This window comes from Elephas maximus, chromosome 19 (genome assembly GCF_024166365.1).
Source record: "Elephas maximus indicus isolate mEleMax1 chromosome 19, mEleMax1 primary haplotype, whole genome shotgun sequence".
Lineage (NCBI taxonomy): Eukaryota > Metazoa > Chordata > Mammalia > Proboscidea > Elephantidae > Elephas > Elephas maximus.
The window spans coordinates 70,458,283-70,473,497 of NC_064837.1; the positions used below are offsets into that span (position 1 = coordinate 70,458,283).

Below are 15,215 nucleotides of genomic sequence, written 5' to 3' on the forward strand. Positions count from 1 at the left end.
TGCCCGCAGTGGAGTTGTTATCTGCAGCCCAGGGGTGGGTGGGTGGTTGGGGGAATGGGGCTTGCCTTCCCCAGGGTCTGCTGCAGGGTGACAAGGCAGGGGAAGTTCCTTTGTTCCTTTCAGGAAGGCTTTAGCCCTTTTCTGTGTTTTAGTGAAAATGCCCTGAGTTTTAAGGGGAGAACTCAACTCAGTGGGATGCGATAATCAAACGAATGTCTAGAATGGTAATGGTTTAATCCAAGAACTTTTATTAAATGCTTGCTGTGTGCTGGTGTTGGTGTAATGCTAAGAGCTACAGCTGCTAACCAAAATGTTGGTGGTTCAAATCCACCAGGTGCTCCTTGGAAACGCTATGGGGCAGTTTTACTCTGTGCTATAGGGTTGCTATGAGTCAGTTTGGACTCAATGGCAATGATTTTGGTTTTTTTTTTGTGTTGGATGAGAAAGAGCTGGGATTGCACCATTCATCTTTGTGTGTACTTCCAATGTTAAAAGGAACATGGAATGTCATCAGGATTTTGATGTGGACTGCCACATTGTGTCAAAGCTCTGGGAAGCCACACTGAAGCACAGGCTATCTGCAAGAGCCAAACCTGAGGTAATAGATTAATAAGGCAGGGCTGCTAGATTTCACTCTGGCTATGGACCGATCATTGCTAACATTTTGAGTGCTCACCATAGGCACCTTCGTGATTTAATTTCGTCCTTCAAAGTGGGTATTATTATCCCTGTTTTATAATTGAGGAAAATAAAGACTCAGCTATTTAAAAGATAGACCAAGGTCACACAGAAAGTGATGCAGCCCAGATTGAAATGCAGATGTGACTGATTGCAAAGCCCAAACGCAGAGAGGAAGACAAGTGGAGGCCTCTTTGGACTAAGACAGGGTGCATCCTGCTCTGCTCAACCTAAGGGTTAGAAGTGTGTCTCCCAGTAGACACTCAGTTTATTGAAGGCAGGGCTGCCTGCCTGATTCCTTTAGTTGTGTATTCCCTGCTGTGCCCAACACAGTTTCTGCACCTTGTAAATAAGCAATGTTTACTGAATTGAAATCGAGAAATAAAGTAACGCAGAAGGCTTGATCTACGTAGCTTTTAGTCGTTTGCAACTGAAGCTACAACATCTGAATACACTGCTCAGAAAACGAAATGGACAATAAAAAATTGGAGACGACGAAATTATTTATTCAGTCGGTTTCCTCTGAGGGAAAAAAAGTGCTCAATGTTGTGCAGGATTCAACATGCAAAAAACTTGCTAACTTTCTTTAGTCATATTGATGATGGTTCTTTTTGAAGCTTTTGCTGCATTTTCAAAATCAAATCTGGAGGAAACAATAAGGTGTTCGATTCCTTTAATTTCAGGAGCATGTAGCTCCACTTGTAATAATAAATTTAAAAATTAATAAATTTAGTACGGTATCATCTCAAGGATTGACTTTAGCGTCATTCACGTATCTATTGAACGACAGGCGATAAACCGAGAGAAGCTGAAGGGTGGTAACCGAGGTAACGGGGGCGGGGGTTCCCTTTCCTCCCCGTATCCAGAGAACCGCGGCGAGAACGCTCTGAGTAAGTTTTGTCTCTTAGCCACGCCGTAGGTAGCGATGCATTCTGGGTCTCGGCAATATGGCGTCCTCCTTGATGTGCTGATGAGAAGAGTTTTACTGTAGCTCCAAACGAGACGGCAAAGCTCCCCAAACCCAATAAGCCCACATTACTCGTTTTCTCCGGGGGACCGTGCCGCCCGTTTCTCAGGATTCGTTGTCAGGCAGGAGAGAGTCACGGGGCCGAGGGCCAGGGCCAGCCAGGCCGCGCGGACGCGGGGTTGAGGAACCGGCCGCGGGCGAGCACGATGGGCCGATCCTGGCTCTGTTTGCAGCAGCTCAGGCGAGTGCGGGACCCGCAAGGCTGAGAGTGGCTGGAGGAGACCCGAGGCGTCCTAAACCTACTCCCCTCGGCCGGAGACCTCAGCCCCGTCGGCGAACCGGCCCCAAGAGCGGGCGGCCTGCCTGTCCTCGGATCTGAGGCGTTGGAGGCCGAGAGCAGGGTCATCTTAAGGCCCGAAGTCGCTCACGCTTTTGACAGCTTCGCTCGCAGCTCCTCTGGGAACGGACAGCCCCAGAAGCAGCCAGTGGCTTGGGATCTGGGGGTGAGCGAGTCTGTGCAGAGCTCCTTGGGTTGCCCCATCTTCCCCCGGCTCTTCCCAACCCCCTCCGACTTCCCGCCCAGGGGTCAAGATAAGATCTAAGACTTTTTGCCCGAGTAAGGGTCTCCGCACACGCTCCATTCATTCCCTTTTCTACTCCCCTTTTTCATCTATTATTTCACCAAATCTGGTGCACACTAGTTTTTAAGGCTGGAGGTTCTCGAGCGCTTGCTGCCAAGGACTCCCCCGCCTCCTCCCCCCCTGATGGAGTCCGAGATGCTGCAGTCGCCTCTTCTGGGACTTGGGGAGGAAGATGAGGCCGACCTTACAGACTGGAACCTGCCTTTGGCTTTTATGAAAAAGAGGCACTGTGAGAAGATTGAAGGCTCCAAATCCTTAGCTCAGAGCTGGAGGATGAAGGATCGGGTAAGTGGATTCAGACGGCACCCCTGGATCTTGGTAGTTTTTCCAATGAGGAAAGTTCAGAGCAAGAGTGTCCTTGGGGAAGCACCCTTCCCCCCGCCCCCCCCCCCCCCGCCCCCAACATGTTGCAAGTCAACTAAAAGGCAAAACGCATCTCAGACTCCAGTTTTTAATTGAAAATGGGAAGGGCTCTTTTAGTAATTATTCATCGGGTAGTGCTAATTCAATTTAAACTAAGTTCTCATTCAGATAATAAAAGTGAAGCAGATTTGAAAATCTCGCATTGCAAGTATTTGCATGCTCTTTGATATACTTTGTGCTTTTCAGACTTTGAGGAAAGATAACTAGGGATATAAGCTGATACTTGCACCCACGTGGTTGGTTCACTCCCCCCGCCCCCCCAAGTTGGATGAAGTCTGATGTCCTACAGTATGCTAGGCAACAAGATTATTGGAAAGTGTTCAGCTAGTAACACATTAATGTAGAATTATTTTAAAGTTGCAATGAGTTTCATCATCCTCTTCTAAACAATTTGTCTTGAATCCAAACTTTGCACCTTTTATGTGGTTTCGTGTTGGTGTAACTTGGAGACAGACTTTCTTCGATAGTGGGGTCAGGGTATGACGGGTTGGGACTTGGGTCCAGGCTTTAGGGGCTCCCACGGGTGCTGGAAGCGTGGGTGGGCAGTGACTCACAAGCAACTGGTGGAAAGAAGAAAGCCAACTGTGCTGAGTGTGGTTAGTCAACAATGTTATTAGCTTCTCGGTCTTCAGTGCAAAACCGTGGGGCCATCTCATCTACGCACACTTGTAATTTGTCCTTTTGTAATTTATTTTCTCCTTCAAGGCTGCCTTTATTTATTTGAGCATTTCGGAGGTGTGAAAAGGGGAAGTTGGTGTTACAATGTGGTGTGACTTACTAAACTCTGGCGGCGTAGTGATTAAGAGCTACGGCTGCTATTACCAGAAGATCGGCCGTTTGAATCCACCAGGCACTCCTTGGAAACTCAGCGGGGCAGTTCTACTCTGTCCTGTAGGGTCGTTATGAGTCGGAATTGACTCGACGGCACTTGGTTTGGGTTTTATATGTTTATAGGCGATTACTGTTTTCTAGTATGTGATGTGTGTAAGGTTCCATTTATGATCATTCTAGCTAGCCAGTCAGTAGCAACCAGTGCTTCATTTATTGATTTGGCTTATTTTTAAAAGGCTAGGGAAATGAGTTTCACTCAAAAGTAGCTTAAAAAGAGAAATAAATGGTCACTGGGAGAGGTAGTATAAAGTCTGACTTATGGACATCTTTAAGGATCCCTGGTGGCACAACAGAGCCCTGGTTGTGCAGTGGTGGTGCAGTGGGTAAGAGCTTGGCTGCTAACCAAAAGGTCTGCAGTTCGAATCTACCAGCCGATCCTTGCAAACGCTATGGGGCAGTTCTGCTCTGTCCTATAGAGTCGCTGTGAGTGGGGATCAACCCGATGGCAATGGGTTTGGTTTGGTTTTTGGTTTGACCTTTTAATTAAAATGTTAATTTGTGAACAATAGACATTCCCTAATGAGGGAAAGAAAAGTTCTGTGAGGCTGAGTAACTAGTGAGATTGCTACTTAAAACGGAGCCAGGGGAGAAAGTTTATTGTCTCTTACATTGGCAGTTGTTTAAAGGAGATAAAAATCAACAGCTAACACTTTTAGTTATGTTTGTGAGAGTTTGACATCCTAAAAAGTCCTCAGAGTCTCTTTCCTCTCGTCAGACCCTGAGGGACCTTCTCAGTGCATTCTTCTAGGACAAAGGTTGAAGACTCAAAAGATGCAGAGAGTTGGAAGGTAACTAACATGAGTGAGGCAGGCTTGGCATAAGAAGGATACCGGCACAAGGTAAAAAGATAAATGGCAGCTGACATTTGACTCAGTGTTTGGTGGGTTTTCTGGTGGGTGAGACCAGTGGGCGGGGGGGGGGAGGGCGAGCACGTGTGGAATCTGAAGGGGCAGCTGGACCTCCGCCCTGTCTTTCTCTCCCTTTTTCTCTTCATCTCTCTTCCTTTTCCTCCTCCATCCCTTCCCTAGAAGGGTTTTTTTAAATTTTAATGTCAGGTCTTCCAATTTTTAAACATTGGAATGAACTTAGATAAAAGAGACCCATCTGTGGGACCAGCTTCAGTCAGTGGGTTACCTGAATGTGACTTCTACTCCGTGTTAGTTACAGGCAGCTGCTCCGATTCTCTGAGTCTGCATACAGGCGTCCAGGCCACTAAGGGGCGGCGTTGTTGAAAAGCCTGTGTGGCCACTTGCAGTACACCAGGAACTGTGTAGACCAGTTCTGCCAGTGGGCCACTGACTACTCCAAAAATGCAAACCCGATCTTTGTTTCTTCCCGCGATTGATGTGTAACTCCACAGACTTTTATTTGTGTGTATATTAATAATTACTTACCGGTGGCCTATTTACTGGAGTTGTTATGGAGTCCTAAAGTTTACTTCTTTACCAAAGTTTATGGAAGACTCTAAGAAGTTTACCTGCCACTCAGCGTTCCACATCCTTCCAAGGCCACGGCACAGGCCCGTAGGGATTCCCAAAAGTTTTGTTCTAATTGGTCCTGGTTTTTAAATGCCGTTGTTATTCTGGTTTAATTCTTCAGTTACTGTCAGTTTAGTACCGTTATTATCAAATTTGTTGCTTGGTTAATTCTCCAGTGTGGAGTGAATGATACTTATATTCATGAATAGTGCTTTTGACTTGTAATTTTCTAGTAACTGGACTTACATATGAATTGCAGTTTAGAATGAGTCATTCAGATACCTCTGGCTAAAACAGGTGTGTACGTATCTCCCCCATTTGTACTTTCCTGTGATACTTAGTAGTTTTCACAGTTCGTTTTCCCACTGGAAAGTGGGGCAGGTGGGGACAGCTGTCTCAGACAGCTCTGTTGCCCTGCGGCCTTGCATGTGGAGTGGAGTCAGAAGAGCTTGATGCAATTGCTCTAAAATAAAACTCTCGGACAGACACACGATATCTTTGTGTGTGCGTGAGCTGTAACTATGAAACGATGAAGAAGCACATTCCCTAACCCCTGGCTGTCTCTACACTTAGTAGCACTGCTTTGTAGCCGTGCTTTGAATTAGTCACAGAGGAAGCAGAGTAGATGCATTGAACTCCTACCTGGCCAGTGAAGTGGTTAGGCTGTCCTGTGAGTGAGGGTAAATAGTAACACTGTATATCATGCATTACCCCTCTGCTTTCCTCACCCTCACTCTCTCCAGTTAGGCCTTGCTCCACTCTGGTGAGACTGCTCAACATGGTCATTGTTGTCATTAGGTGTCGTTAAGTGGATTTTGACTCACGGTGACCCCCGTGACAGAGTAGAACTGCCCCATAGGGTTTCCTAGACTGTAATCTTTACAGAAGTAGATCACCAGTTCTTTCTCCCGCGGAGCTGCTGGGTAGGTTTGAACTCCCAGTTTTTCAGTTAGCAGCCAAGTCTTAACTGTTGCGCCACTAGGGCTCCTTAACTTAAGAACGTTGTTGTGTGTCATTCACGCAATTCTGAGTTGTAGTGACTGTGTAGGACAGAGTAGAACTGCCCTAAAGCGTTTCCTAAGCTGTAATGTTGTGGGAAAGGAGCCCTCGTGGTGTAGTGGTTTAGTGCTTGACTGCTAACTGAAAGGTCAGTGGTTTGAACCCACCAGCTGTTCCATGGGAGAAAGATGTGGCAGCCTGCTTCCGTAAAGATTCACAGCCTTGTAAACCCCATAGGGTATTTGTACTCTGTCCCATAGGGTTGCTATGAGTTGGAATTGACTTGATGGCAACGGGGTAATCTTTACAGAAGCAGATCACCAGGCCTTTTTCCCATAGTCAGTGAGTGGGTTTGAACTGCCAATCTTTCCGTTAGCAGCCGAGTGCTTAACCTGTGCGCCAGCAGGGCTCCTTGACCTGGCCATCATTCCTTGGGAAATCTGAAGGTCACTCTCTGTCCTGATCTTTTCTGACCTCTGAGCAGCACTCCACACAGCTGACCACCTGCTCCTTCAAGAAGCCCTTTCCTCGCTTGCGTGTCGTCACGAAACTCCGGGGTTTCCTCTTACGTCACTAATTCCTCCTTCTTTGCCCCCACTGCTGTTTGACCCCTGAGTGTTGGTGTGCCCGAGGACTTGATCATGATCCCCCTTTCTCTTTTCTACATAGGCCCCTCCCTAGCTGGCCTCACCAAGGCACAGGGTTTTAAACGCCATCTCTATCCAGTGAGTGACTCTTTAGTTCTGACCTGTCCCGGAAACCCCTGTGTCCATCAGAACATGTGGTCACCGTTACTCACTCACTTGTTAAGGCTGTAACTCTAGAAGTTATCCTGAATTCTTTCTTTTCCCTCTCCCCGTCCCAGCCAATTCATCAGTTCCAACTGCTCTCAAGTCGACTCTGACCCATGGCGGCCCTATGTATGTTAGAGTAGAACTATGCTCCATAGGGTTTTCAATGGCTGAGTTTTCGGAAGTAGATGTCCAGGCCTTTCTTCCGAGGTGCCTCTGACCTTGAACCTCCAACCTTTCGGTTAACAGCAGAGGACATTAACCATCTGCACCACCCAGAAGTGCCAGCTCATCAGTAGAACCTACCAAATTCACCTCCAAAACGTATCTTGGAGTACTTCATTCCGTGGAACCCTAGTCCGGCAACCATCACTGCTTGTCTGGGTGACCACAGGAGCGTCCGAACTGGCCCCCCACGTCCACTCTTGCCTTATAGTCAGTTCTTCACACAGTGATAAGGGTGATCTTTTAAAAATGGAGTCAGCTACGTTACCTCCTTACTGACCTTCTCCACTGGCTTCCTCAGTGCGTACAGCAGAATGTACGCGCCTAACCATGGTCCACAAAGCCCTTGGTAATCTGGCCCACCTGCCTTTTCTGCTTCTTGGATAAAAAACCTGGAGTGCTCTTCCGTCTGATGTTTGCACACATGCCTTTTTCTTGTTGTTTGCACCCAGTGTCTTGGTCACTTCCTCAGAGAGGCCTTCCCTGGTCACCTGATCTAAAGCAGCTTCTGGGTCACTCTTGATCACTCTTTATTTCTCTGATATTTTTCTCCACACCTCCTGCCCCAGAAGTAAGCTTTCTATCATGGAGCTTGTTGATGCTAGTACATAGGACAGTGCCTGGCCCATAGTCGACAAAAATGGATTCCTGAAAAGGCGAATAGTTTACATAGGGCTTTCACACTGGTTATCTGTCTTAAGGCTCAACAGAGCTGTAAATTGGGGAGGGATTATTGTCCCAACGGTATTGGTGAGGAAACTTAGGGTTTGATGCAAATAGCTTGCCGAGAGCTCCATGGTGAACAGTGGAAGGAAGTGGAGCTGGAGAAACAAAGCCTGGTGAGAAAACAAACTGCAGCCAGTGTCTCAGCCGGAAGATTCAGGCTATGGAGAGGTCATATAGACCAGGATGATAATGTGGGGAGGGGGGACTGGGATACAAAAACAGGCGGTAGACCAATGTTACGCAGACTGAAAATAATGCTACTGGTGTAGCTTAGCTGTCTCCACGTACACTCCATGGTCTCCTGGGCTTTCCTGAGGCCGTTCAGCGGTCTGCAAGGTTAGAACTACCTTCGGAGCAGTACTGAGATGCTCCTGGCCTTTCCCATGTGTTGGCACCTGCACTGATGGTGCAGAGACGGTGGCGGTGGAGCTGCTGGCATCTTGGTATGAAACAAGGCAGCGGCACCGGGCTGTATCAGCAACTGTTTTCTCCACTGCTGTGCCTTCGCGGTAACAACAACAACAAACCCAGTTCTGCTTGAGAATGTCCTTGATGAAGGAGGAAAAAGTATTCTTGCTATTAAATTTTGACTCTTACTACCTGCCTTTTTAGTACTTTGTGTGATGACGAGGGGCGCTGCCATAAGCCTGTCTGCTGCATACCCTGCCTGACAGGATCTTGAGGGGATGTGCTCGTGGGTTGCGAGCTGAACTGGCTGCTGCTTTCTGGAAGCCATGGTCCCACTTGAAAGAAGGACTGGCAGCCTGAGTCTCTGAGTGCTCAGACCTGGTGTTTGCCAGACGCTGTCCTTATGGTGAGTGAAGCAAGCCTGTCACTTCAAGGAAAACAGCTGACAGCATTTGTGCCAGTGATAAAATCTGAGCTTTTAAGTGAAAATTAGAGCTTTGGAAAACTTGTTTCTGCCACTGTGAACTTGACAGCTTCCCAATACTTAAGAAACTTTTCTTATGAGAGCATGGTGGTATTGATGAGTGTGACTCTTTTTGGATAGCGTAGAATGAAATATGTCAACATTTGGAACATATGCATGATTCAGTGGACCAAGATTACCCAATGGCCAGGCCGTGATATTATAACCTGTGATACTATAGTCCATGATATTACAATCCATGATACTGCCGTCCAGTTGATCCCAACTCCCATTCAGGGTTAGATCAATGGATTTTAACCTAACAGGTTTTGTAAAGTTCATTGACATGGTTTCAGATAGGTTAATATTCCATTCTATAATCTATTCAGATAGACTGCTGCAAAACTAAACTGTTGTGTTGTGATGTAATATCAGAGAAGGATGTTCACAGTTATCTGAATATTCTGATACTCCTCCTTTTCTAACTGCGTGTCTGTGTCAGGCTTTCTTCATGAACTTTAACCTCAGCAACATCTCTCAGCAGCTCGAATGCAGAGGCAGATATGAGACTCCAGCTGACATTAAGTCAGACATTAAAGAGATTTGCAAAAATGTAAAATGGTGCTGCCCTTCTCATTAACGTTTTAAAAAAACAGTTATTTTTTCATAGAAGTGTGTTATTTTAATATGTAAACAAACAAAAGAAAACAGAAACCTGTTGCTGTCGGATTGATTCCGACTCACAGCGAGCCTGTGGGACAGAGAAGAACTGCCCCAGAGGGTTTTCAAGGCTGTCGTCTTTGTGGAAGCAGACCACCACGTCTTTCTCCTATGGAGCAGCTGGTGGGTTTGAACCGCCGACCTCTCGGTTAACAGCTGAACGTTTAACCACTGTGCTACTAGGGCTCCTGTTTTAAACATATAGTGAATTTATAATTGTTATTTTAAAATAAATTAATAAGGACATATATAATTTTTTGTTGTTTTAATTCCTAATATAGAAAATAGTGATAAATGTAACTCATAATACAAAGCTCTTTGGGTCTTCAATAGTTTTTTATTGTTGTAAAGATATATAGGAAACTATGGTGGTGTAGTGGTTAAGAACTACGGCTGCTAACCAAAAGGCTGGCAGTTCAAGTCCATCAGGTGCTCCTTGGAAACTATGGGGCAGTTCTGCTGTGTCCTGTAGGGTCGCTAGAAGTCGGAATTGACTTGATGGCAATGGGTTTTTTTGGTTTGGTAAAGATATATAACACAACATTTGTCAATTCAAGATTTTTCCCGTGTACAGTTCTGTGGCATTAATTACATTAATTACGACCACCAGTTTCCATTGCCAAATTTTCCATCACCATAAACAAACTCAGTGCTTCCCCCTTCCCTCCCCTCCTACCCCCAGTAACCACTCAGAAACTTTGGTCTCAATACATTTGCCTATTCTGAGTATTACATGTAAGTGAGATCATTCAATAATTTTATTTTTTAAGTATGTAAAGGGGTCCTGCTATTAGAAGTTTCAGAATTGTTAGTGTAGTTAAAAGAAAGTGGGCATCCAATTGAAATTAAATCAGGAGGAAGGACTTGAGGATATTAGGCTGCTGGCAAAAATATCAGGCAGGAGCGTGGATTGTTATTAGACAACAGGCTGAAAGGGTCTGTTTCACTCTTCCCAGTCTCTTTTGCACAGGGACTGCGGGGCCTCCTGATGAGCTGCGAGCGTTGCTAAGCGCAGATGTGATCGGGAGGCAGTTACCTTCCATGTTGCCATGTTGCCATCACTACGCCTCCGCTGGTCCCAGGTTTTTCCAGTGCCGTCCTGGAGTGAGAGGCCCCCTGTTCACCCGTGGGATCCCGTTTCTGTGAGCAAAGGAAGATTGCACCATCCGGTGCAGCCAGGAGACATGGTTGGAGGGCATTGTCCACACCACAAGGCTTATTGCTCATGTGTGGTGTGCCGTGGTCCCCAGGACTCTGTTGTCTCAGGAGACACAGACCTGCACACCTAATTATAACACACTGACCTAGGTATTAATGGGAGGTGACTTCATTACCTGGAAAACCTTGAATTTACACGATACCCTGGTTTTGTATTAAATGTGTAAATCATTTGCACTGAACTACCTTTATAAAACATATGAATCATTCACACTGACCAGTGTTAAGCCCCTGGCAGTTACTGACTTGTATGTGGCTGACGATGGGGAGCTGCTTACGGATTTAAGCAGGAGGATGACAGACTTAGATCTGTGCTTTGAAAGATCTCATTGGCTGTTGGTGGAGTCGCGGGTGGTTTGGAGACGGGTGGGATTGGAGCTAGGAATACTGACTAGCATGGTGTTTCCATGACCCAGGGAAGAGACGAGCATGTGAACCGTGTTGGCCGTAGGAATGGAGAAAAGGGAATGGTGTCTGCCGATACAGAGAAGCTGCAGTCATTGGATTGTGGTTCACATGTGGGGCTGAAGAGTGGGAAGAGTTATAAGTGGTGACAGTGTGGTAGGACAGCTGCTTTCTGTGTGTGGTTGGAGCATATGAACTCTTCATTAGCTTGTCCCGTGATTCTCAGGAGTCATAAAAGGATTGTGCACACAGCCTTTTTTTAAACCCGCTTTTAAAAATGTGCCATGTTCCATTTTGAACGGTGTGCTGTGTTCTATTTTGAACGGTGTGCGGTGGAAGGGTCCTGAAGTGGGTAAGAACATTTCCTCCTCATTATCACCTTGTAAGAATTCTAAAGCCAGAATTTAACACGATAGCATGTGGGTTGTATAGTCTTGGTGGCCTGCAGGCTTTTGACTTGAGCCACCTTTCATTCAGAAGACATTAAACAAGAACTTTGGTCATTGATAATATTTGTTTTGGTAGAGTTAGACACTTTTTTTTTTAAGTCTAATTAAATATATAGAAAATTATATTGCAGTAAATATTTGGCATTGTATGTAGTGCATTAAAAATGTTCTTAAACCTTAAACTTGTCAGGTACTGGTAGGTGCCACTTTGCAGAGAATTTTCTGCCTTTAGAGACAAAAGAGGGAACATCTAAAGAGAAGACAGTCCTGGATAACAGCTTTAATTTTACCCAGCCATCAGTATTTTTCTTAATATGTTCCTTTTGTTCTTGACTAGTACTGTTTTGTATTTTTAAATTTTGATGTAATTTAAAACTTACAGAAAAATTGCAAGTGTAGCATAGTGAATTCTCTTATACCATTTACCCAGATCCACCAATTGTTTATATCTTGCCTCATTTGCATCATTGTTCTCTGTTTATATATGTAAATATGTTTTTTTCCTCTGAGCCATTAAAGGGTAAGTTGGGTACATTGTACACCTTTGCCCCTTAAATATTACGTGTATATTCCCTAAAAACAAGAGTTCTCTGATATAACCACAGTACAGTTATAAAAGCCAGAACATTTGTCATTGATATAATAAAAAAAATATAATACTATTATCTAATCCACAGTTCACAATAAAATGTTTTCATTTGTCCCAGTGATGCAGTTCATTAGCAATTTCTGTCCCCTACCCCGATCCAGGATCACCCGTTGCATTTTGTGGGCATTTCTCTTCAGCCTCCTTTAAGCTAAAAGGGTTTCTCAGCTTTTCTTAGACTTACTTGTCCTTGCCATTTTTGGAGAGTACGGGGCAGTTTTGTGGCATGCCCTCAACGTGGGTCTGCCTGACGTTTCTTCATGTTCAGGTTCAGGTTGTGCACCTTTGGTAGGAATGTTGTTGAGGCGATGAGCCCTTTTCAGTGCATCGCCTCAGAAAGCCCACGACGCTGCTTTCTCCCAGTGTCATTAGCTTTGGTCATTTTTTATTTTCTTGCTTAGTCGGGGAGCCCCTTAAGTTGCCTCTTTCGGCTTTTTGATCTGTCAGTTTTTGAGCACTTCCTTACTTTCTGGCACGACAAGATGCTCCTGACTCATCTTGTGTTTTTCAGGCCCCAGCCCTTGATCAGCCATTTCCCCAGGGAGCTCTGGTTCCCTTCAGTGGAGAATGGTGTTTAGACATCAGGATCTGGGTGCTGGGCAGTCTCATTGCTCTCGGGGTATCATTGCTTGTGGGCCCTTTCAGCAGGAGAGAAGATGGACATCATCTGTATCTGTATTGATTTCTGTATTTACCGCTGTATTAAAACCCATGAATTCATACAGATATCTCCAGTACCATTGTATTACCACAGAGTACATTCTTTTCTCCCCCTTTCCATATCTGTCACTTCCTTCCCCAACAGTGAGAAACCACAATCTCCATTTAATCATTTGTTCAAGGCTGGAGTGCAGACGGGAGTTTCTGAATTGCTGACCCCATATCAACTGGGAAAGCAAGGCTACTAACTAGAGTTTGATATTTATTTACATCGTTTCTGAGGTAAACTTTCCGTGTGGTGAAATGCACAAATCATAACTTTTAATTTTTTTTTTATGGTATCTAAACAAAAATCAGAGCCTTTCAATGTTTTGTGGGGAAATCATTTTTACAAACATTTTATTACCATATATGTGGCACTGATCATGAAGTTGTATGGGCCCTTAAAGAGCTTAGTCCTTATTAAAGAAAAATGACATTCTTATAAAAAGTCAAATAGAAGCACAGTGCAGTAATTACTTATCTGCCTTTAAAGAAGATTGTAATGTAAGGAATTCAGTTTTTTCGACATTTATACAGCATCTATCATGCACAGGGCACTTGGCTGGGCACTGTGCTGGATGTGGCAGGGGATTCTGTGATGGATGAGATGAAACTCTGCTCCCAGGACTGGAGTCGGAGGGACAGGTGGGGGTTTTATCTTCAGATCAATTAAGAAGGTTTTAAAACAGGGTAAGGTTGTCATAGGGTTGCATTTTAGAAGGATTCTTCTGGCTGTAGAGTTGTGTGTGTGCACGTGTGTGCATGTGTCCGTGGGCATGTGTCTTTGTGTGTGCGTATCTGTGTGAGTGTCCACGTGCAGGTGCATGTGTGTGTTAGGGAAGTAGTGAGGTCAGGACTGGTCCTGAGGACACAGAAGGTGAGTTCAGAGGCTCTCGGAGCTTCAGGGAAGAGGGATTGCTGCCCATGCTGGGGTGGTGCCAGTGATGTTGGCTGGTGGGATCTGAGAGCTCCTTAGCACGAAGGTTGGTGGAGCTGGCTGACTGACTGGGTACGGGAGGTGTCAGAATGACTCAGGCTTCTGGCTGGGTGTAAGAGAGAGAGGAAGGAAATACTGTGGGCGCTGGGAAGGGACAGCACATATCCTGTTGTGGAAATCGGAGAGAGTCTTCCTTAAAGCTTTGGTGGAAGATGAGTTGTCTGCCCCCCATGTTGTCTGTGGTCTGCGTTTATCCACGCTGTCCCCTGCTCTCCACGGCCTTGGTGGTGCTCTCTGTGGCCTTGGGTGGTGATGTTGAGCCTTCACAGCACACATGGCTGTCGTTCAGTTCAATGTTTTCTTTGACGAATTCTTATCCCATCATTAAAGTTGATCATACAAGCAGCTTAAAGATACAGCAGAATGAAAGAACTCACTAAGCATTCGTCACACTTGCCCTTTCCCTGGGTTCCTTCTGAGGCTCCGTGAGGTGCCGGTTTCCGTCCCGTATGGGTGTGGTCATTGCAGAGCTGCAGGTTCTCTCTTTTCACATAGAGGCCCTGGTGCTACCTCAGTTGCAGGTAGTGTCACTGAACAGATATTGTAACAATGTCATAATAGTAACAACAGTAAGTGATGGTGTTGCCTGCTTGTTGCCAGCCTGTTGGAGGAGGCGGCCAGGCCCTGATCAGAACTCGGTCTGACTCCAGAGCCTGGGCTCCTGTCTGCTCCTCCGTCCTGAACTTCTTATGTTCTGCTCTGTTCGTGAAAGGGCATTTCACTTGGTCAGCGAGCATGAATGTTTTCCCTGGAGAGCTTTTTGTTCTGTAAATAAAACTTTATACTGAAAATGGTCTTAGTACTTGAAAAATCTTCAAATGTTTTTAAATTGTTTTTTTTTTCTGATTATAAAAATAATACATTGTAAAATATTTAGAACACGTGGAAAGACATAGCAATGCATGTAAAAATCGGCTAGCATCCCACCGTTGTTGTTAGGTGCCCTTGAGTCGGCTCTGACCTATAGCGACCCTGTGTACGACAGAGTGAAACACTGCCCGCTGTCAGTATTGTGCTGTATTTGCCAGTTCCCCATCCTCCTCTCTTCCTGTCAGGATCCAACTGTAGATGTAGTTACAAATGATTTTAAATTATGTATTCTTCACATTGTTGCACATAATACCTGAAGCATAATAATAAAACTCAGCACCACCCTCGAGAACTAGGTCATTACCAGTGCTGTTGCATCTGCCTGCTCAGAAGCCACCTCTTTTCTGCCTCTTGAAACCTCATAGTAATAACAGCTTAATTTTCAGTAGTACTTACTGTGTGTCAGGTGATGTTCGGGCTTTACATGTGAACAATTCATTCAATTCCTATAACAATCCTATGAGATAGGTACTGTTGTTATGCCCATTTTACAGCTGAGGAAGCTGAGGCACAGAGAG

At 45.3% G+C, this 15,215-nt stretch overlaps 1 protein-coding gene across 5 annotated transcripts in view; it reads left to right on the forward strand.

Moving 5' to 3' along the window:
* Positions 1-1,602: 1,602 nt before the first annotated feature.
* RPTOR (regulatory associated protein of MTOR complex 1) overlaps positions 1,603-15,215 on the forward strand; it is a 445,897-nt gene continuing 432,284 nt past the window's right edge. For all 5 annotated transcript variants that reach the window (XM_049860923.1, XM_049860920.1, XM_049860922.1 and 2 more), the window contains exon 1: positions 1,603-2,571. In XM_049860923.1, the coding sequence (XP_049716880.1) occupies positions 2,410-2,571 (162 nt within the window). In that variant the 5' untranslated portion in view covers positions 1,603-2,409. The remainder of the gene's footprint in view (positions 2,572-15,215) is intronic.